Here is a 25,113-nt window from a genome sequence, read left to right as displayed (position 1 = left end):
ATTTGCTAATTTTCTCCTTAGCTTTATTATTCTGGTGGCTTTATTATTCTTTCCTTCATTGGCTATAATCTCAAAATATATATTTCAATGCTATTACATTTTTAATATTTTGTGTTTACTAGTTTCATAGTTAGTCTTGTGACGTGCCTGAATTGTATTCCCCTACTAATGCATATGTTGAACTACAGCACAGTTGTATTTAGATATAGGGTTTTTAGGAGGTAATTAAGGTTAAATGAGTGATAAAGATGAGGCTGTAATCCAATAATACTTGTGGCCTTATAAGAAGAAGCCAAGAGAAAGATCATATGAGGATACAATGAGAAGGTAGCTATCAGTAAGATAGAAAGAACCTGAATATGCTGGTGCTCTGATTTTGGAGTTAGCCTCTAGAACAGTGAAAAAGTAAATTTCTGTTGTTTAAGTTCTTCAGTCTGTGGGATTTTATTATGGTAGCCCAAGCAGACTACAACACCATGTGTCCTGTTATAGGCATAGGAAGTTCAGAGATGAGCAAAAGAGAAATTATCTGTCCTTGTGAAGTTTTCAGTTTACATATAATTTAATATTAATATTAATATATTAACATACATATAACCCCATTAATAATTAATTAAAACATACATATATAATTAAAACATACATGTATGTGTTTATTAATATTTAATATTAAGTTTCTGATTTAATATTGAAAACTTAATATTTATAATATTGAGTAATCATATAATTATATCTGTTGTTCATATAAATATTAGATATTGGTCAATCACATAAGTTACTAGCTGAATAAATGGCATAAAGAAAAGCCTAGAGAACCATATGAATGGGATATAGCCAGGATGCTGGGTCTAGCTATGAGGCAAAGGTTTTTTTCTGAAAAAGTAACTTGTATGGAGATAGAATAGGTAAGTGAGGGCAGTACAGGAAGTAAATCATTCCAAGCTTTAGGACCAACACACTCAAAGTCCCTGTGATACATTCATAGAAATAAAGGCGATTGCTATGATTGGGGTTCAGAGATCAAAAGGAATCTGACAACATATGAGGCTAGAAAGATGGGTGTTAGATCATTTGTGGTTATAAATCCAATTAAAGACTTTGTTCTTTATCCTAAGAGCTAAGAAATCCCTGAGAGGGAGTGATGTGGCTCTTGAATTTAGAAAAAATCACATTGGTTACATACTGTGAAGAATGAATTAGAAAGGTAGAAGAGTGGATGCAAGTTGCCTATTTACTCTTAAGTGAGGTTTGATTGATTGATTTCTTTCTTTCCTAAATTCATTCTGAGCTTTTGATTTAAAAAGTTTTTACCCTTAAAGTAACTTCTCAAAGCAAACAGAAAAATCAGATAATCCAATAGAACTTTAATTTCTTTACATTTGCAACACTTTGAAGATTTTACTAAGAATAATTAATTAACACCACCAGACACAGTGACATATGCCTTTAATCCCAGCAACTCAGAAAGGCTGAGGCAGAAGAATTACAAGTTTAGGCCAGCCTGGGCAATTTAGGGAGATCATGTCTCAAAAGGGTTGAGATATGGCTCAGTGGTAAAGCATCCTTGTATTTAATCCCTTCATACTAAAAACAAACAAACAAACAAACAAAGAAGAAATTGCTCATTTAAATGACATTCTTGTTGTATAATTTTTTCCCTATGGTGTATTGCAGCTGTGGTAGTTAAAAAATATAGTTGGCTCACTGTTAATGAATTATCTAAGGAAAAATTATTGTTTTCTTGGAAATGCCGAGTGTTAAATATCTTTCAAAATGTTATTTTTTTTATTTGTTTTAATTAGTTACACATGACAGTACAATGATCTTGACATATCATGCATTTGAATCAAATAGGGTATAATTTATCATTATTCTGAGTGTACAGGTTGCAGAATCACATTGGTCATACAGTCATGTATATACATACAGCAATGATAGTGTCTATTTTATTCTGCTGTCCTTCCTATCCCCCCATCACTTCTCTCTACCCAGTCTAATGTGACACACTTATTTTTCCCCTCACATCATCATACATGTAATCTGTATAATGATGTTATTGTTTTAATCACCTTTTTCATCACTGTGACCAAAAACACCTGACAAGAACAACTTAAGGAGAAAGGAAAGTTTATTTTGTCTCATGGCTTGAAAGGTTCAGTTCATAGTCAACTGACTCCATAGATCTGGGCCTGAGGTGAGGCAGGACATGGAAGAAGAGTGTGGCAGAAGGCAGCAGCTCAGGATATGGCAATCAGGAAGCAGAGAGAGCTCTTCTTACTAGGTACAAAATATAAACCCCAAAGTCACCCACCAGTGACTTTCTTCCTCTAGCCACACCCTACCTACAGTTACCATCTAGTCAATCCATCAGTGGATTAAGATGCTGATTAAATTACAGCTCTCACTGTCTGAAAATTTTACCTCTGAACCTTCTTGCTTTGTGTCACATAAACTTTTAAACCATAATAGTTATTAAATTCTTTCAACTTTCTAACTTTAACCTGTTTCATTTAAAATCTTAAAAAATCACATAATGATAAAAAGCAAAGCATCAAATTTATAATTTTAAAATTAAATGATATTTTGATTTTATTCAGTAATTGAAGACATTCCCTACCCTTAAAGAAAAAGTAAAATACTTATACATTAGCTCCCCCTGCAAATTATTTTATTCACAAACATTTTGGCAACATTTTCCTGGCAGCATTATGTGAATTGGCTATTAGTTTCTTCCATCTCCTTCCCCCACATGATAAATTTGAGATGTAAAAATCTACTATTTTTTTAAATCCTAGTGAAATTTTCTAATGTTCATTTAAATTTTTCCCAAGGAGATAACCTTGGGAAAAATTAACCACTACTTTAAACACCTTCAATTTCTCACATTAGATTGTTTCATTCATCTTAAAATATTTCCATTAAAACTTGTTTTAGATCTTGGGTATAGCTCAGTTGTAGCAGTTGCCTAGTACAAGTCAATGGATTCAATCTCCCACACCATAAAAAGAAAAGAAAAGGGAAAAAATATGTTTTTTTAAATATTTATATTTGTGTTATTTTTAAAAAACTTAAGTGACTTAAGACTTATAATGGTTTTTTTATAATGGTTGTAATGTGCCATTTTATCTGAAAAATTGAATTAGGAGTAACTATTACAAGTGTCATACATATATTTCTTTTTCTTAGAAGGTACATACGGAAGGAAATACATGTGAAGTACTGTCAGTTTCATTTGTAATTGAGGCCTCTGTGTTTATCCTAGTTTTTCTTTTCTTGCCTACCATATCTCAATTTTCAGAAAAGGAAACAGAATACTATATATTCAACTCAGCCTTTTATGCTCCTCTTATCTATATCAATTGCTATAACTAATTTCTCTCCTTTTAAATTTTATTTATTTTTTAAATTTTTGGCATGAAAGTATACTTTGACTTTTAACTGTTCAGAAAATAATGGGGTTCTTGATCTATATCAATAGTTCTGAAGTGAAGATCAGGTTAAGATGTCAAATAGCAAGTACAGCTGTTGGATTTTTTTTTCTAAATCTACCTCTCCCTGTACAAGTAAATATATTATTTTTGTTTACTTTACAAATACATTATGGCTCAGGAAGAAGAGCAGTATCATGCCTTAAAACATACTAAGGCAATATGTGTAAGAAAGTTTATTGTTCTAAAACTATAGTATTTATTTGGTATAGGAGATAACAGTGGGAGCTTATTGGGTAAGTTCATGAATTCTGAAGCCAGACTAGTTGAATGGAAATCTTTGCTATGTTTCTTACTTTGTGACCTTGACAAGTTAATTAATAGTTTAATTTTTTAAAATACTTCTTTTTTATTTTTTTTTAGTTATCAATGGATCTTTTGTTTTATTTATTTATATGTGGTGCTGAGGATCAAACCCAGGGACTCACACTTGCCAGGCAAGCACTCTACCACTGAACCATAACTCCAGCCCAGTTTAATTTCTTTTGTATCAATGTCCCTATCTCTAAGATAGAAAAAAATGTTAAAACATCACATGGGGCATAGTAATATAAAAATTTGTTATTTAGTAAAAATCAAAAGAAGTGTTGTCAAACTTCCTTTACCTGTCTACAACTATGATTATAATGTTTATTCACATAGAAATGTTTATGAAGCATTTCAAGAACTTATGGAATATAGTGGCTTCTTAGTATTATGATCAATGTTATATGGTTAAATATTGTGTTAATCAGCTTTTCATCACTGTGACAAGATACTTGGACAAATCAACTTAAGATATATTTTGGCTCATAGTTTCAGTTCATGGTTGGCTGGCTTCATTGCTACGTTTCTTTGATGACTATCATGGCATATGGGGAGCAGTGGAGCAGAGCTGCTCATCAAATGACCTGAGAAGCAAGCAGAGGACCAGGAAGCAGGAGGGAGAGGAAGGAAGAGTCCAGGGACAAGATAAATCTTTCAAGAACATGTCCCAGGTGACCTTCTTCCTCCAGCTAGACTCCATCTTCTACAGTTTCCACCCCTCCCAGTAATGCCATCAAGTTATGATCCTTCAATGGATTAATCTACTGAAGAACTTAGATCCCTCATGAACCAAACACTTCCCAAAAGCCCCACTTTGGAACATTCTTGTATTGGTGACCAAGGCTTCCACACATGAATCTTTGGGGGATAGTTTATATCCAAAGCATAATACATGTCATCATCAACTTACATAATTAGATGAAATAATGAAATGTGCATAGTAAAATAATTCATATAAGGTATCTATCCATCACAGTCCCTGGCATATTAATAAGGTTCTTTATGTGCTTTGTATGGTTAACACTGTCTCCAGTAATCTCTCAATAAATATTGTTAGGTTGACTACCATTAACTTATTTTCACTTTACTATCTATTCTTTTGCCAGCATGGAAATTTTTCTTTTCTTCGTTCCCTTCTCCCCCACTTTCCATTCTTCCTGCTTATCTGTAGCCAATCTTGAAAAAAACAGAAAAAATTCTGGACCTAATAATGAAGAGATGGCTTTAGATGTCAATTCCAGTTTGTCTTACCTATAAGAGTCCTTTAAAGAATTTGTTAGAATTGCACTAATTCGCATAACTGTCACCTTGTAATGGAAGGAACCTATATATATATATATATATATATATATATATATATATATATATATACACACACACACACACACACATATATATAAAATATGAATGTTTCACAAGATTAATTCTATTCTTCAAAAACTTTATCCATATTTTCATTTATTTCTCAGGTAATCTGTTGAAGTAAAGCTACACTGTTTATTTTTATTGAGACACTTCAAATAAGTTTTCCAAGGTTCTTTAAAATATAGATTTGTATAGCCCATTTGAATATTAAAAATATTTTTAGTTGTAGATGGACACATAGAATACCTTTATTTTATGTATTTATTTTTATGTGGTGCTGAAGGTTGAATCCAGTGCCTCACATGTGCTAGGCAAGCACTTTACCACTGAGCTACAACCTAGCCCCCATTTGAATTTTTAAAAATGAATCTTGGCCCATGTAGGACCAAATTATTGAGAATTCATATTTTTAAATGAAAAATTCTAATAATATAGAAAGTAAAAACAAGCATACTGTTATCAATGCATATTTTGTGATAGTCTTTAATGGTTAGAAGACAATACTTTAAAAACAAAAGTATTAAGGAAAGTAAAGATTATAGTGAAGAATTTTAAAAAATATACATAGAATAGGCATCTTTCACTTCTCCAGCACTTATTAAATGCAAATCACATTTTAGGGTATTGTCTTAAGAGCTAATGGGAAAAAAAAAAGAGAACTAAATGCATACTCCATGAAGCTACCAAATAATGAATGGAGTTTACACTTGGGAATTTAAACAAGAAAGGCCTTTACTATTTAGGGATTTTCAGGAGAAAAATATTATTATCAGCATGAAAGTCAGGTCATATGTTAGGAACATAAACAAAAGATTATATTTTGATTATTAGGGTGTGTAGAAAATAAAATTATGGTCACTCCCTAGTATCTGTTGGAGACTGGTTGAGGATTCCCTACAGACACCAAAATCTGTAGATCCTTTAGTCCCTTACTTTAAAAATGGTATGTTTTCCTGTAACCCATGTACATCCTCCTGTATACTTTAAGTCACCACTAGATTACTTATAATACCTATTAAAATTTAAATGCTATGAAAATAGTTATTCAGTTGTATTGTTTAGACATAATAACATGAAAAAATGTTTATATGTGTTCATTACAGACACAGGTTTTTTTCCTGATTGTTTTTTAATCTATAGTTGTATAAATCTATGGATGCAGAACTCAAGAGAATAATTTATATGGAAAATAATAATATATTTGGAAAATAATTTTTCTCCCTGAAATAATGTATTGGTAACCATAATAATCCTAAAAATAATGGTATGACATATAGTGGAAGTATTTAAAATATGCAGCAACATGAAGCATTTAGAAAAATATGTTTAAATATATAACAATATATTAAATAAAATTTAATAATTTAAAATTATAAATATATAATACAAATATATTTAAATATATATTTTTAAAATTAAATGCCTGCAGATTCTTCCATCTTTTGCCAGTGTACTCTACCTTTTTTAAAAAATTATTTATTCTTTTTTTTGTATATGACAACAGAATTCATTTCAATTCATAGTACACATATAGAACAGAATTCTTCATGTCTCTGGTTGTACACATAGTAGAGTCACACCATTTGTGTCTTCATACATGTACTTGGGGTAATGATGTATATCTCATTCCACTGTCTTTCCTACCTGCCTTCCCCCTTCTTCCCCTCCCTCCCATTTGCCATATCTAAAGTTTCTTCATTCCTCCCATGCTTCCCTCCTATCCCCATTATGGATTAGCATCTTCATATCAGAGAAAACATTTGACATTTGTTTTTTTGGGATTGGCTTACTTCACTTAGCATAGTATTTTCTAACTCCATCCATTTCCCTGCAAATGCTATGGTTTTATTCTCTTTTAATGCTGAGTAATATTCCATTGTTTATATATACCAGTTTCTTTTTTCTATTCATCTACTGAAGGGTAGAGATGATTCCAAAATTTACCTTTTGTGAATTGTGCTGCTAAAACATTGATGTGGCTGCATTACTGTAGCATGTTGTTTTTAAGTCCTTTGGGTATAAACCAAGGAGTGGGATAGCTGGGTCAAATGGTGGCTCCATACCCAGTTTTCCAAGGATTCTCCATACTGCTTTCCATATTGGTTGCACCAATTTGCAGTCCCACCAGCAATGTATGGGTGTGCCTTTCTCCCCACATCCTCATCAACACTTATTGTTTGTTTGTATTCTTAATAGTTGCCATTCTGACTGGAGTGAGATGAAGTCTTAAGAGTAGTTTTGATTTGCATTTCTCTAATTGCTAGAGATGTTGAACCTTTTTTAATATATTTGTTGATTGATTGTATATCCTCTTCTGAGAAGTGTCTGTTCAGTTCCTTGGCCCATTCATTGATTGGGTTATTTGATTTGGTGTTAAGATTTCTGAGTTCTTTTTATATCCTAGAGATGAGTACTCTATCTGATGTGCAAGTGGTAAAAATTTGCTCCCATTCTGTATGTAGGCTCTCTCTTCACCTCACTGATTGTTTCTTTTGCTGAAAAGAAGCTTTTTAGTTTGAATCCATCCCATTTATTGATTTTTGATTTTATTTCTTGCTCTGTAGGAGTCATTTTTAATATTTATATATTTTTTAGCTGTAGTTGGACACAATATCTTTATTCCATTCATTTATTTTTATGTGGTGCTTAGGATTGAACCCAGGGCTCTATCCATGCTAGGCAAGCGCTCAACCACTAAGCCACAATCCCAGACACACTATAGGAGTCTTATTAAGGAAGTTGGGGCCTAATCCAACATGATGAAGATTTGGGTCTACTTTTTCTTCTATTAGGTGCAGGGTCTCTGGTTTAATTCCTAGGTCCTTGATTAACTTTGAGGTAAATTTTGTGCATGGCGAGAGATAAGGCTTCATTTCATTTTGTTGCATATAGATTTCCAGTTTTTCCAGCACCATTTGTTGAAGAGGCTATCCTTTCTCCAAAATGTTTTTGGCACTGTGGTCTGATCGGAGATAACTGTATTTATGTGGGTTTGTCTTTGTGTCCTCTTTCTGTACCATTAGTCTACAAGTCTATTTTGGTGCCAATATCATGCCATTTTTGTTACTATTGCTCTGTAGTATAAAGTCTGGTATAGTGATGCCACCTGCTTCACTCTTCTTGCCAGGGATTACTTTAGCTATTCTAGGTCTCTTTATTTTTCCAGATGAATTTCATGACTGCCTTTTCTATTTCTATGAGGAATGTCATTGGGATTTTGATTGGAATTGCATTAGTGCTTTTTGTAGTATGGTCATTTTGAAAATATTAATTCTGCCTATCCAAGAACATAGGAGATCTTTCCATCTTCTACGTCTTCTTTAACTTCTTTCTTTATTGTTCTGTAATTTTCAATGTTCACCGCTTTCGTTAAATATTTTATTTTTTTGATGTTATAGTAAGTGGGGGTAGTTTTCCTAGTTTCTCTTTCAGAGGATTTGTCATTGATGTACAGAAATGCCTTTGATTTATGGGTGTTGATTTTTATAGCCTGATACTTTGCCAAATTCATTTATTGGTTCTAGAAGTTTTCTGGTGGAATTTTTTGGATCTTCTAGGTATAGAATCATGTTGTTGGCAAATAGTGATAATTTGAGTTCTTCTTTTCCTATCCCTATCCCTTTATTTTCTTTCATCTGTAATTGCTCTGGCTAGAGTTTCAAGAACTCTGTTAAATAGAAGTGGTGAGAGAGGTCATCCCTGTCTTGTTCCAGTTTTTAGAGGTAATGCTTTCAGTTTTTCTCCATTTAGAATGATGTTGGCCTGTGGATTAGCATAGATAGCTTAAAAATATGGAATGCTTCATGAATTTGTATGTCATCTTATGTAGGGGCCATGCTAATCTTCTCTATATCGTTCCAGTTTTAGTATGTGTGCTGCCCAAGTGAGCACTATACTCTACCTTTGAAGGTAACTTTCTTAAACTGTATGATAAAGTAAATTGGAGTTAGGATCTTCAGTTTAGTGCTTTTTCTAAGTTACCCAGATTTAATTCATGAGTACCAAAAATAGGCTAGTAATAACTGAACTATCATTGCAAATTAATCAGTATTAGAATTTAATATTTTGGAAAATATTAATAAAAGCACAGAAAATCAAATTCTAAAGATGTCTCAAGTTTCTTAACTTTATTGTATATGAGAATCCTAAATGTTTATTTAGAGTGTAGTCACTCTGGGTGTGGATCAAGAATATAAATTTTTACTAAGGATCCCAAGTGTTTCTGGTGCTGGTGATCTGCAGACTGCATTTGGAAAAACAGTGTTCTGAGACAGTGCTTTTTACAGAGCTTGAGATCTTGATCTGGATGACTCTTCTTTTAGTGTTGTCAAAAGAGAGCCTGGCCAGAATGTTGCTGTTTATATCAACTCTGTAGAAATCGGCATCAACAGATATTTTAGAATAAAGTTTGGAGCCTAGAATTACCAGTGACTAAACAATGCAAGGTTTATCCCTGTAAGGGGCAAGTCTGATAACATCTTTAAACATTTGTATTATGCTGTAGATTTAAGGAAAATGATTTAAGGGTGTTTCCTTATTTTCATGTAATTTTCTTACTGCTGAACAAGCACATGGAGACCCATTGTAACTTGAAGTTCCTCATTTCTTGATAAAATTGAAGATATATTTTCTTGAGATCGTTGAAAGAAGTTAGAGGGCTTTCAGCTTATGACTGGAGTCTGGTGATGGAAGGACAGGGTACTCATCTAGACTGCATATGTTTAAATCCAGTGTGGATCTGTCACCTGTCAGCTATCAACTGAACTGTCTCCCTTAGGCTCCAATTTTCCTGTCTGTCAGACTGGGTTAGTAATATTAATTACCTCATGAGGTTATGGTGACTAAATTAGTACATACATCTAAAATAATCACAACCTCTCCTGGTACAAAAAAAAACTTACTTTTCCACTTAGATCCACTCTTCAAATTGGTCCTTGGCTCCAGTTTCATTACTTTGTAGTTTTTTCCCCCTCTTTTTTAGTCTAATATTCAGTTACTTTTGAAACTTTTTAATTTTATCTGACATTAATGTCAAATTAAAGCAACTTTAAAAATCTGAAACCTCTGAAATGTTTAGGAGGGCAGTTTAGGTCAAGCCATTAATTAGTAGGTATACTTTTCAAAAGCTCCGTTATTCTGTCATGTGCTTATCTATGAATAGACCTGTACTGATGTGCACTCCTTCCCATCCAGTTTATCAGATATAGCTTCAAGTGCGATTTTGATAAAATTCCCAAAGAAGTTAAGTTCTGCAAATATTCAGGAAAAGATTCAATTTTTAAAATCTGTGTTTATTATGTAATTTAATCTGGATAATTCATATTGCACCATGATTCTCCAAAGTTACTCTTGCTGTCATAATTACTTGTAGTGTATGTGAAGTAGTTAGCTTTATTTTTTGCTAATGGGGGAGTGGAGAACAAAATTTTGTAAATATTTCTTAGCTGCTATTCATTAAGGATATTTTATCTATTATTTTTCATTTTGGTGAATTTTATTAGTGTACAGTTTACAAAATATACATTGCAATGAGTTTTGACCAATGACCAATGTGTACAAAATTATAATTATATAACCATCATTTTTATAAGCTTATAGCCTTCTGTATTTCTACTTCACCTTTTTTTAAGCAAACAGTATTAAATACATGTTTTATTGGCACTAACAAATCTACATCATTCTCATTAGTTGCTGTTGGCACCATTTTCATTGAGAACAGGTTGGTCGTCAGCATCTCATCTCTGAACTTCATGCAGATGTTTTCCGTTTTTTGTTCTAGGCAATTCTAGCCACCCTTGCATGTTGCCTTATTTCTTTCTGATCCAAGTACTACTCTTGCCAAAGACAGATAAGCTTCAACTGAACCCCTAATAGTTTCCCCGGTACCTCCTTTGCTTCTAGTTTCTACTACTGTGGCTTAGACCATTCTTTGTGATTTTTAATCTATTCTGTACTTCAGTACTATGCTGGGGGTTTTGTTTGTTTTTTTTTCCCCTCACTAATCTCTTAGAAGTTTCTTATGATTTCTGGTCCATTGGAAGTTGCCCATCAATATCTTCTACTTCAGCTATTGATTTCTTTTTTTCAAAAAATTACATTCTATAGAGCTTGGCTTTAAGATTGCACACCAGAACTTCTTGCTCATATCCAAGTGTAACTTGATACATATTGATTAGTCATTACCACTGATTGTGTTCATTGTATATGAAATTTTACTGTGTATAGTATTCAGAATAATGAAACATGACTCAACATGTAAAAATAGTTCAAGTCTCTTTTCTCTTTCAATTTATATTGTGGTTTGGGGATTGGTGCTAAAGAAAATTAGATCAAGATAGCTTCTTTATAAATCTTAACAATATGTAAATAAATCACACTGAAACTTTTTATCTATGGCTGGTCACCTTTTAGCATATTAAGATGTAATGATAGACAAGAAAAATAGCTCAGGAAGGACCAGCTTGGAAAATTAAACCTAGAAACTCTGGATGATACTGGCTCCAAGTCACAGCCTAAGATAGATTATTTGATGAAGGATTCTTAAAGTCAGCCTTTTTCCTTTTCTATCACTGTAAACACAAGACTTAAAAGGTGTCTTTAGAAATGTCCTTTTTGTTTGTTACTTTGTTTTATTGATTATAGTAACTAATATTATAACTGCTTGGAATCTGAGAGAGAAAGTATTGTGCTTTTGTAACTTGTAGAGCTGTTCATCGTAGAATCTGATCCTTAAAAATATGTGGGTGGGAGCCTTATTCTTTCTCTATTCCTCTCAACAACACTTCCCTGTCATTTTGTAGAGTGAAATTTTGTCAACCCAGCATGGACTTTAAAATTATGTAGCAATAACTTACAGGTGATTAAACTGAGACCCTAAAAGGAAATTAGTTGATATAAGGTCACATACATACATACATAGTAAACAGACATGTTTCTTTACCTTGGTCTGCCCCATACTTTTGTTGTTGTTGTTGTTTTGGGTACCAGGGATTGAACACAGGGGTGCTATCCAACTGATCCACATCCCCAACCCTTTTTTATATTTTTATCTAGAGACAGGATCTCGCTAAGTTGCTCATAGCCTTGCTAAGTTGCTGATGCTAGCTTTGAGTTTGTAATCCTCTGCCTTAGTTTCCTGAGCCACTGGGATTACAGGTGTGCCCCACTGGGCCTGGCATTGCCTAGCTCTTTTCTGACATGTTGGAAAGCCATTTTGTCCCAATTATATATAATTTATTTCTACAAATCTGTTTTAGAAAGTCAAACCTCTCTCTTTAGATCTTTGTTGGTCTTATACGGCTAAAGTTTAGTCAGGACGTTTTGGGCTACTTATACAATTGTTCCTATAGGGGAGGAAAATTATTTTTATCTCCCAGTCCTAGGTTCATGGCCAAAGCTGTTATAACAGAAGACATAGTAGCAAGAGAAAATCATATAGATTTACTTAACATAAGTTTCATGTGACAGGGGAGTCATCATATGTAAATGAAGAACTGAAGAAATAAATGGGTATTTTATGTTAGGTTAGATGGAGAAATAGGATAGGGCAAAGGAGATATGATCTAATGGTAACAGATTGGGGAAACATAGCATGATGTGTTTGTTCATATTCTCTGTAACCCTTCATGTTCAATGATAAGGATGTTTCTTTCCCTCTTGCATAGGAAGGTACCTCCCCATTGAGAGTCTTATGACCTACTGTGGAGGAGGTCAGAAGATTGTTCTTAAGTTGTTTACCTGTTTCAGGGGAAAAAGGGAGGAGGAATGCCAGAGAAATCTTCCTGTTTATGCTGTTTTTCAATCTGTTAAGGTGGCATGTTTAGGGGTAGTGTGTCCTGAGCCCTATCATTCCTCTCCCCTAATCCTTCCAAATGTTTATTGAGCATCCTAAGAGAGAATATAACATCTTCTTTATTACATTAGTAGTAGAAACAAAATAGAATTAGAGATTGAAGGCAGGGAGAAAGTTACCATGAATGGCATTATTTTATTTTACCCACCGGAAAAATAATAGGGCACTGGATTTGTTCATTCCATAATTTATGGCTGAACTTTAAATTTTATTTGATGAATTTAATAAAGTGAAGGGGATTTTTGTTTTGTCTTAAATCATAGGTAGTTATTTCCTAAAAAAAAATTCTTTTTGTCTTTGTGGATTTATTTCTGGTGATGGAAGCAAGAGAAGGAGGATAGTGTATATTTGCTTTTTAACTGAAGTTTAATTTCTATTTTTGAATTTTATTTTAATATGAAATTTGTGAAATAAATTCCAAACTAATAATTACTAATAATATTGCTCATTTTTATACAATAGGATAGACATGATTCAGTTGATGCTGAAAGTATTTGCCATGTGTGGCACATGAATATAGAAGCCCTTCCAGAATGGATAAACTGCCTAATACAAAAAGTAAGTTTCTTAGTTTCTGAATAAAATTAGAAATATGAAACCTTCAGAAAATTATTGTCTACTTTTAGAACTATTTTTCTTAGATGAATTGATATTTGAAATATTGTGTTACTCTTTTCTTTAAAGTATTTAATTTTTTTAGATATACATGACAGTAGAGTATATTTTGGCATATTATATATACATGGAGTATAACTTATTCTAATTAGGATCCCGTTCTTGTGATTGTACATGATGTGGAGTTTCACTGGTGGTATACTCATATGTGAACACAGGAAAGTTTATTCCACTGCCTTTCCTATTTGTATCCCACTTTTATCTATATTCCCCTTTGTCTAATCTACTGAACTTCTCTTCTTCCCCTCCCAGATTGTTGTGTGTTAGCATCTGTATATCAGAGAGAACATTCAACTTTGTTTTTTGGGGATTGATTTATTTCACTTAGCATCATAGTTTCAGATCCATTCATTTATAGGCAAAAGTCATAAAGATATTCTTTCTTATGGCTGAGTAATATTCTATTGTGTGTATATATACATATATATGTGTATATATATATGTGTATTATATATGTGTGTGTGTATGTGTGTATATATCTCACATTTTTTTTATCCATTCATCTGTTGAAGGGAACCCTGGTTAGATCCATATTGCTCTTATTGTTCTCTTCATTATGATTGAAGTAGTCCAGATACTTTTCTGTCTTAGACTTTACTCTTGATATTTCCCCTTTCTATCTTCTTCTCCTCAAAATTACTCATCTGGTTTGTTCCCTCATTTCCATTGCTCTTTATTTTAAGTGAGAAATTGCCTGGCCAATGTGTTGACTGTTCCTTCTCCTTATTATCCTTCTTCAACTGCCAATCTCCTTTGTTTGCTTCATGTACCTACCTATATTTTATAGGTTCACACACACTATAAGTAATATAACTATATTAAAGTGTATATATAACCTATATAATCATATACATATATGTATACATACATAGCATACTGATGTTGTTAATTGCCTAGCCTCCCCCATTAGAGTATAAGCTCTATAAAGTCAGGGATTTTTACATTTTGGTCATCTGTACTTCCTCAGCACTGAAAATAGAACCTGTTAAATGAAAGAAACATCTTATATGTATCATTCATGTATACACACATATGCATTTATACATACATATATGCTGGATAATTATGACTTTTAATGGTATAATCAAAATGAAAATGCTGGATTTTAAAGAATCCTTAATGAAATATAATCAAGAACTCACCTTGTGAATAACATGCAAATTTTTCACAATGCACAATACCTGTCTTAGAAAAACATAAGTAATATGATTTTGGGGAAAATACAATTGCATTTCTCCACTGAGAAGTTTTACTTTTTTTTTGTTGGTGGTGTTAAAAAAAATAACATTTGGTAGATATCTCTTGCACCCATTATTAACATTGTAATGATTTCCTGGGAGAATGCCAGTGTAAGTGGCATTGCAAGTGTCCTGAACTTTACAAAATATATTAGGACACCACAGAGGTTCCACTATCTTTGGTGAAAAGAACATTTTAAGCCAGTTCATTATTAATTTCTAAACTGAGTATAGAAAATGCATTATGTAATGTAAACAATCGGTATCTTTTGGTTGTATGTAAAAAGCTAGGAAAAGCTTTATTCTGTTAGTTGGATAAAATTCCCTCCCCTGGTGCTTGGTATGCAAGAAGTGTATCAAAACAGACACTTTTCTGTGAGATTTTACTTGCAAATTAAGCTCTGTAGACTGATTTGCTTCCTGGTTCCATAGAATATTTTTCTTTTCATTAATTCACCCTGTATCCATATTCAACCTATTGTTTAAGAGACTCTCTTTTGGGATTCTTAAGAGTATTGTTTGGATGGGCATGATTTGCAATATGTTATCATTCTAGAACTTTGTAGCTGCTTATCTCTATTTATTGGAAGGCTTGTTTCCATTTGCTGTTCTGCTACTAATCAGAAAAGGGAAAGCTAGTCTTTTCTGTAGCATAGAAAACTTTCATGTGGTTGGCTTTTTTCTTTCTTTTTTTAAAAAAACTCCCTTTCTCTTCAGTTACTTTACAATGAAACCATTGTTTTTATTTTCTTTTATTACCTGTAGGCCCAGTGGACAGTTGGAAAACTGAATTGCCCTTTCTGTGGGGCCCGTTTAGGGGGCTTTAATTTTGTCAGCACTCCAAAATGTTCCTGTGGCCAGCTTGCAGCTGTACATCTCTCCAAGAGCCGGACTGATTATCAATCAACAGAGGCAGGCAGACTAATGAGACCATCGCTGAAATACTTGTCACATCCTAGAGTTCAGTCAGGTTGTGACAAGGAAACTCTGCTGACAGGTGGTGGCTCCAAAAGCAGAAATTACAGGCTTTTAAACATGGCCCAAAATAATAATGGCCTTGGAAGATTAACAGAAGCACTCTGCCTGGAGGTGCGATCGACATATTTTGAGATGAAGAATGAAAAATTGCTCTTCAAAACATCAGATCCAAAATACCAGCTTTTTGTTCCCCAGCTTATGTCTGGCAGGTGCACGGCAAGAGCTTTTCATAGAAAATCACATAGTTTGGATCTGAACATCAATGAGAAACTGACTTTATTACCCACTTTATATGAAATACGTAGTAAGACGACTGCCTATCCCAGGCTAAATGAAACACGGCCTGTTGCCCTTGCAGGCTTGCCTTTACAGTCCAGTAAAAATAGCTGTTCCTTTCAGAATCTATCCAGTTTTGATCCTGATATGCTGCTGCAAAGATTTTCAGTGGCTCCCCGTGAGACCCAGACACAAAGAGGAGGAGAATTTCAGTGTGGTCCAGAAGCTTCTTCAGTGTATTCTGACCACACTAACACTAACAACCTGTCTTTCCTGATGGACCTGCCCTCAGCCAGCAGGAGCATGCTGGAGGCCTCAGACCAAGAGGAGCACCTTTCTGCTCTGGACTTCTTGCGCTCGGCCAGTTTTTCATTGGGCACCATTAATCAGAGGCTGAATAAGAGAGAAAGGAGCAAGTTGAGGAATTTAAGAAGGAAACAACGAAGGCATGAAAGATGGCTACAGAAGCAGGTAATTTTTAAAATAAGAGTTTACTAAAAATTCTGAATTTACAAGTATTGGAATTTGGGGAGTAGAGCTAACTTTCAATATTTATATTAAAAAATGGAGTTTCAGTTTTTGAAATGACATTTTTCTCTAGGTACACTTAATTATGTAGTCCTATTATAACTGCCATGTAAAATCCACTTTCTATGTTTTACGTATGTTTAGAAAAAGCGTCTTTTGTGTACTTTTTCTCAGTTTTAGCTGGTATTATAAAGGAAGATTAATTTCATTATATTGAAACTGAATTGTTTATCACAAACATTTTAATTTTATTATGTGCTAGGATTGTTTTGCAGTAATTTTATTTCAGGTTAAGTTGGAAAAAAGTTTTCTAAATTCAAATCATGTAACAAATTCATTCACTTTTCATCACATCATTTAAATGATTATTTTCTAAAAACTTTAATTATGTGCTCATATGATTGATATATGATTAACTGTGCTAACTGATGAACATTATCTAAAGGGTAATTTTCCTTACTGTAATTTTATAGAACAGTTTGCTTTTCTATTTTTTGAACTTCTTGTGTGCCCCATAATAATATGTTCCAAGGTGATATGTGTAAAAGGACTGCATGATAAATGTGAAAAACAGTCAAAACCAATGAATGAGGTGCTATAAAAATTTAGAAGTTTGATGACTGATATATTTCTGTATGAACTTTTTTTGTAAATTGCCTGTATTATTTGCTCATTAATAGGATTGATAATTCTAATTAATTAATGTGTTTAATGTTAACACTATCCACAGAACCAAAATATAGAAAGCTGCAACTTCATATAATAGTTCATTCTTTTTAAAGACAGTTAAGTGAGTCCTGTATGGCTTGTTATCCTAATCACAGACTCAATAAAACAAAATAACTGCAATGAGTGCTTCAGTCAGATTAGATGATTTTTTTCATCTTTCAGTTACATAGTATAATAATAATTATAGATAATTATTTTTGAGTGGTTGCTAATAAGAGCATTTAAGTTTGGTTTATGTGCAAGTGATGATGATGTTATGTTGAAATATACTTTATAGAATGTAAAAATTAATATATTATCATTATAATATACTGCATATTATAATTTACTAAAGCTGTAAAATTCAAAATGTTTATTAAGAATTTGACTTATGCCTAGATAAATTGGAAATGATCATATGTTAAGTGATCAAATAAGAAAATCCTTAAGAACAATGTGGAAAGCTCTGAAATAATTTTCTTCCAAATGGAAATTTAAAAGAAGTATGAAAATCATATTTACTTTATTCTGTTAATAAATAATGTGTTTGTTTAGTTTTGGGGTTAGGTACTTCTGAAAATATCAGTTATATTATTAATTATTTTCCAGCATAGAAATGCTCTATTTTACACAGTTTAGAGCTAAACAAGAACAATTTTGTTTTTTGTATTTGTTTTTGTATGGAAGTTACTTTTTTATTTACATACATACTTTTGACCAATTTGCTTATCTAATTAATCAGAATTAGGGAATATTAGACCTGTGACAAGGTTTGTATGGGGAATGGCACTGTAGAATTCTAATAGGTTTGATTGGTTGCACAAGAGCTATAAGCAAACAAATGCCCAATGTCTCTTGAGCAGAAAATTTAAGAGAGTAGAGCAAAAGAGTAGAGAAATTTTGTGAGTTGCTGATATAAATACACACCATTGTTAGAGCCAGGAAAAAAAATTTTAAGTTAATTATGCTAAATCAAGCAAAAAGACAAATTCTAGCAAGTTAATATCTGAAATAAATTAATGACTAATTATTCAGCTAACTACATGCTTAATAAAGATAAATTCTGTAAAGATTTACCAAATGCTCGTTTTAGATATCATGCTTTTGGGTAATGACTTTGGTACAGATACTGTCTTTTTTTTTAAAGATAAGAATAAAATATATAAAAGTACTAGTTACTGTTGTTAATATTTTCTTAAAATGTTTTATATATTTTTAATTGAAGTAAAATTGTACATATTTATGGGTAACGTGATGTTTTGACCCATAATATATATATATATATATATATATATATATATATATATATATATATATATAGTGTGTAATATTTAAATAAGGGTGAGCATGTCTGTCTTCTCAAATGTTATTAATGATAAAATCATTCAAAATCCCTCTTCTGGACTGGGAATGTAGATCAGTGGTAGAGCCTTTGCCTAGCATGTGTGAGGTCCCAGGTTCAATCCTGAATAAAACACACACCCATACACACACACACACACACACACAAAACACACTGTTCAAAATCCCTCTTCTATCTTTTTTGAAATATGTAGTACATTATCATTTACATTATCTATTGTCATCATATTGTGCAAAAGAATACCAGAACTTATTTCTCCTGTGAGTGAGTACCCATTGGTCAACTTTTACCACTCCCCTCTTTCCCTTGCCAGCCTCCAGTTAAAACTATTCTACTCTCAACTTCTGAGAACAGTTTTTATATTCTATATATGTAAGTAGGATCAAATGGTGTTTTCTTCTCTGTCTGACTTAATGACCTCTAGTTTCATCCATTTTATACTAATACCGAGCTTTTTATGACTGCATAATATTCAGTTACATATATTTTTTACATGCTTTTTTTCTTTATCCATTCATCTGGTGATAGACACTCAGGCTGTTTCCATTTCTTGGCTATTGTGAATAGTGCCTTAATAAACATGAAAGTACAGATATCTCTTCAACACACTGATTCTGTCTCTTTTGGACACAAACCAACTAGTGAGATTACTGGATCATATGGTGTTTCTATTTTTAAGTTTTTGAGAAATCTCCATACTGTTTTCCATAATGATTGTACTAATTTACATTTCCACTAATAGTATGTAAGAGTTCCCTTTTCTCCATTTCCTTAGGAACCCTTATCTTTTGTCTGTTTGATAATAGCCATTCTAACAGGCATGATGTCTCATTGTGTTTTTTTATATTGATATAATTTATTAAGGTGTAATGGAACAATTAACCTACTAGTTACATATTTATTTCATTGTATGTAATAGCATAATCTCCAAATTGATGAAAATAGAAAACAGCATTTTAGACTCAAAGGAGGTTTTGAATCTGTAAATCTGTGTGAAAAAGGCTGAATGAGAAACTGAATTGAAAGTGATATATAATCTTAAATTACAATAAACATGCAAATGTTTTATCTCTTAATAACTCATTAATATGGTAAAAAAGTTTCCTCAAAATTACTAAAATTTAAATTACCTAAAATATGGTATAATTAGATTGTGGTTTTGATTTGTATTTCTTTGATGATTTGAGGTGCTGAGTGTTTTTTCATATATCTGTTGGCTATTTGTCTTCTTTTGAGGAATTTCTGTTTAAATTGATTGCAGGTTTTTCAATGGGTTATTTAATTATTTTTGCTAGTGAGCTTTTGGATTTCCTTATATATTTTATATATTGATCACTTGTCAGATGTATGGTTACAAATACTTTTTTCCTTTTTTCCATTCTGTAAGTTCTTCCTTTATTCTGTTGTTTCCTTTGCTGTGCAGAAGCTTTCTAGTTTGTATAATTCCATCTGTCTATTTTTGCGCCCATTTTCTGTGTTTTTGAGATCTTAACCAAAAAATATTTGCCCTGAAATATTTACTCATCTTTTCTTCTAGTAGTTTCTTTTTTTTTTTTTTTTTGGTACCAGGGATTGAACTCAGGGGCACTTAACCACTGAGACACATCCCCAGCCCTATTTTGTATTTTTATCTAGAGACAGGGTCTCACTGAGTTGCTTAGTGCCTTACTTTTGCTGAGGCTGACTTTGAACTCACAATCCTCCTTCCTCTGCCTCTACAGAAACTGGGATTACAGGCAGGTACCACCATGCCTGGCAGTAATTTTTACTTTTTAGTCTTGCTTTAGAATTTAGAAGTCTTTAATCCATTTTGACTTTGTTATTATATATTGTAAGAAATAGGGGTCTAGTTTCACTCTTTTGAATATGGATATTCAATTTTCCAGCACAATTTATTGAAGGGACTGATCTTTCCACAGTGTATGTTCTTAGCACCTTTGTTGAAGATTCGTTGGGTGTGGATGCTTGGGTTTACTTCTTGGCCTAGTGTTCTTTTCCATTTGACTAAATGTCTGTTTTTATACCAATACCGAGCAGTTTTGATTACTATAACTTCCTAGTATACTTTGAAGTCAGATAGCATAATCTTTCCTGTTTTGTTCTTTTTGCTGAAGATTGCTTTGGTTATTTTATTTTTTATGGTTTTATACAGATTTTAGGATTTTTGTTTATTTATTTATTTATTTTTGGTGAAGAATGTCACTGGTACTTTGTTAGGGATTGCCTTATGTTTGTGTGCTATGGACATTTTAATAATATTTGACCTTCAAATCCATGATCATAGGATGTCTTTCTATTATGATTTTTTCTTGTTGTTGCTTGTTGTTGTTGTTGTTGTGTGTGTGTGTGTATGTGTGTGTACTCTTCAGTTTTTTAAAATTAATGTCTTATAGTTTTCATTGAAAAGGTTTTTTTAACATATTTTTTTAAAAAAATTTAATTAATTGGCTAGGAAATCTGGATTTCTGACTATCATTTGACATTTTTAATAAATTATTTTGTAAGTTAGAAATCTTTCAGTGGCATATACCATGATATAAAATGTTCATGTCACTACAAAATTATTTGAACATTTAAAGCTTAGAAATGTAAATGAAATTGATGGTGAAGTAGATACTACAGCCAGTTTTGTGTTTTTCTTCAGCAAAAGTTAACTGAGCATCAATTTTGGGGAAAGACATAGTGCTAAGCTGTATTTAAACCGGAAAACTTCTTTTATATTCAGAATAGTTCTTTTCATAATTACCATGTAATAAAATTTATTCCTAATATGTAGCTTTAGGTTTATATAAAGATCATCCCAATCCCCATTGGGATGATATAGAACTGTTGCATCATCCCCCAAACTCCTTTGTTTTGATCACCTTTAAAATCATACCTTTGTCCATCCGTAATCCCTGAAAACAACTGCTCTGTTCTCCATTACCATAGTTTTGTCAGATGATAATTTATACAATAATATAATGTTATAATGGAACCATATAGTAAACTTAAGATTGACTTCATTTACTCAGCGAATGTGAATGCATCCAAATTGTTGCATACATTACAGTTTGTTCTTTTTTAATTGCTTGGTAGTATTGCATTGTATGAATGAACCACAGTTTTTTATTATTCAGCCATAGGACAGCAGGTAGGTTGTTCCAGGTTTTGACAATTATAAATAGAGATGCTATAAACATTTATGTGCATATATTTTTGTGAACCTAATTTTTCATTTTTCTAGGGTAAATTCTCAGGAGTGGGATTGCTGGATCATATGGTAAGTATCTATTTAACTATATAAGAAACTCTCAATTTGTTTTCCAAAATGGTTATTTTCTTTCTATATAGTTTTGAAAGTTCTTTATATATTTTTGCTACAAGTTCTAAATTAGATATATGATTTGTAAATATTTCCTCTCAGTGTGTAGCATGTGTTTAATTCTATTAACAGTTTTTTTCTTGCATAGCAAACATGCTAATTTTGATTATGTCCAGTTTCTCAAAAAAAATTGTTTAATGGATCATGCTTCCAAAAGCATGTCATATAGAAGAACTCTGCCTTACCCTAGGTTATAAAGATTTTTTCGTATGGTTTCTTCTAAAAGTTTTATAGTATTATGTTTTACATTGAAATTATTTACATTGTATTGATTTTTTAAAATAAAGTGTGAAGTTTAAGTCAAGACCCATTATTTTGCATAGAGGTTCAAAGTTTCAAGTACATTTTGTTGAAAACTGTGTCCTTTCTCTATTGAAATGCTCTTGCAACTTTGTCAAAAATAATTGGATATATATCTGTGGATCTAGTTTTGGATCTTCTGTGATGTTCAGTTCATCTTTATTTCTGCCCTTTTATCAGTAGCCCTTTTTCTTGTTTGTTAGAGTTTTATAGTAAATCATAAAGTAGGATATTGTGAATTATTCAACTTCATTGTTATTTTTCAAAATTGTCTTACCTATTGTAGTTCTTTTTATTTTCCATATAAAATTTAGAATGAACCTGTTTGTATTTGCAAAAATTCTGTTGGGATTTTGGTTGGAATCATATTAAATCTATAGATCAACTTGGAAAGAATCGAAAACTTTACTATGCTGATTTTCCAAGACTATAAGCATGGAACATCTTTCCTTTTATTTAAGTCTTTGATTTCTCATCATTATTTTGCAGAGTTGGCATTCAGAATATCTATGTTTATTTAGAATATACATAAGTATTTTTTTCTTTTCGGGGAGAAGTTATTATTGAACACTTTGACTTAAAATTATATATTGTTAGTGTTTAAAAGTACTACTTTTGTTTTGATTTTATATCTTTTGATGTTGGTAGTACAAGTCTTTGATATCTTTTGTCATTTTATCCCCAAGTATTTATATTTTTAATGCAATTGGTTTTTGTATGATCTTGCATGCTTACAATCTTTTTACTGTCACCTTCTAGTAATAGTTTTTTTTGTAGATGTCACTGAATTTTCTACTTAGATGGTCATCGTATCTGCAAATGAAAAGTCTTACTTCTTCCTTTTTAATGTAGATATTTTTCTTTTTCTACTTCTTATGATATTGCCCTGGTTAGCAGAAAAACATTCAATCTTTCACCTATATGATGATAGTTGTTGATAGTTGTAGCATTTTTTTAAAAAAATATTTTTTAGTTGTAGATTGATGCAATACCTTTATTTTATTTGTTTATTTTTATGTGGTGCTGGGGATTAAACCCAGTGCCTCATGCATGCTAGGCAAGTGCTCTACCACTCAGCCACAACCCTGGCCTCAGTTGGAGCATTTTTACTGAGGAAGTTTTCTTTTATTTCTAATTTAAAGGTAATTTTATCATGAGTGGATTTTGAATTTTATCAAATGCTTTTTCTACATTATTTGATATTATCATGTGTTTTAAATGTTTAGTATTAATTATCAGTTATTGAACCAATCCTACATATCTACAGTAAACCTCACTTAGTTATGTTGTAATATTCTTCTTATTGCTGGATACTATTGGATATGATTTGATAATAGTTTTGAGATTTTTTTTTGGAGGGGGGCTTCTGCTTATGAAGGATATTGGCTTGAAATTTTCATTTTTTTCCCTGCTATTATTGTCTGTTTGGGGTATTAGAGTAGTGCTGGCCTTATAAGTTCTCTTCTGTTCTGTTTTCTGGAAAATATTGTGGAGAATTAATATTATTTTTTTAAAGAGAGAGAGAGAGAGAGAGAGAGAGAGAGAGAGAGATATTGAGATTTTAATATTTATTTTTTAGTTTTCGGTGGACACAACATCTTTGTTTGTATGTGGTGCTGAGGATCAAACCCGGGCTGCACGCATGCCAGGCGAGTGCACTACTGCTTGAGCCATATCCCCAGCCCGAGAATTAATATTATTTTTACTTAAACATTTAGTAGTGAAACTATCTGGGTAATGTTATGAAGATAATGCAAAAAGTTACCATATGCCCCACACCTACTCTTCCTTACTTTAATTAATATCTTACATTAATAGGTCCATTTGTCACAACTAATGAACCAGTATTATACATTATTAATTATTATAATTAATTATTAATCAATTATTCAGATTTCTTTCTTTTTTTTCTTTCTCTCTCTCTCTCTCTCTCTTTCTCTCTCTCTCTCTCTTTCTCTCTCTCTCTCTCTCTCTCTCTCTCTCTCTTTCTTTCTTTCTTTCATTGAGGATCTCATCCAGGAGACCACCTTACATTTAAGTTGTCATGTCATTTCTCTTGACTCTTACAATTTCTCAGACTTTTCTTGTTTTTGATGATTTAACAGTTTTGAGGCCGACTGGCTAGATATTTTATAGAATGCCCCTTACCTGGGATTTGTCAGGGGATTTTCCTATATTTAGATTAGGGTAATGGTTGTGTCATTGGTTCCCCAAATCATCTCACATTTGGTGTTTTGCCAAGAGAATCAGCATATGATCACATTCAGTTGTGTTATATTGAATTGAAAGGATACAGATTATTATTAGCTAAAGGAAAATGTACATGGGGCAAAATCTGCAGGAAGCAAGCACAGGATTTCAAGAATCCTCTTCCTGTGGAGTCATATAGAATATGCTTAAGTTTTCAAACAATGAATTGTGAAAGGTTTTAAATACCAGGGAAGTTAATAGACTTAGCACCTATTGGGAGCTGGTCATGTAGGCACCTATTGCTTAGCTAATACAAACATTCAGATTCCTGAAAGTAAAGTAGGTGTTCAGTATAAATTGCATTGCTTGTATAAGAAAATTAGGTGCATTGAACCTCTCATCACTTATGGTGGGTACCCTCCCCAAATTTAAGGTCCTGAATTAAGGGCAGATCTGGTAAGTGCAGTTAGGCCTGTTGTATT

General features: G+C 32.3%; 1 protein-coding gene and 1 non-coding gene across 2 annotated transcripts in view; one reads left to right on the top strand and one right to left on the bottom strand.

The window, feature by feature from the left end:
- Rnf180 (ring finger protein 180) overlaps positions 1-25,113 on the top strand; it is a 222,570-nt gene that overhangs the window by 39,130 nt on the left and 158,327 nt on the right. The window contains exons 3-5 of the mRNA XM_076856117.2: positions 13,474-13,569; positions 15,690-16,649; positions 22,004-22,039. Coding sequence (XP_076712232.1) covers positions 13,474-13,569; positions 15,690-16,649; positions 22,004-22,039 — 1,092 coding nt within the window. The remainder of the gene's footprint in view (positions 1-13,473; positions 13,570-15,689; positions 16,650-22,003; positions 22,040-25,113) is intronic.
- On the bottom strand, positions 8,945-9,050 carry LOC143400627 (U6 spliceosomal RNA). The gene has a single exon (XR_013091526.1). It is a non-coding gene; the product is annotated as a U6 spliceosomal RNA (small nuclear RNA).

The sequence above is a fragment of the Callospermophilus lateralis genome, chromosome 5 (assembly GCF_048772815.1).
Source record: "Callospermophilus lateralis isolate mCalLat2 chromosome 5, mCalLat2.hap1, whole genome shotgun sequence".
NCBI lineage: Eukaryota > Metazoa > Chordata > Mammalia > Rodentia > Sciuridae > Callospermophilus > Callospermophilus lateralis.
The sequence above is the reverse complement of the archived record's forward strand: the minus strand, read 5'-3'. Positions and strand labels throughout refer to the sequence as shown.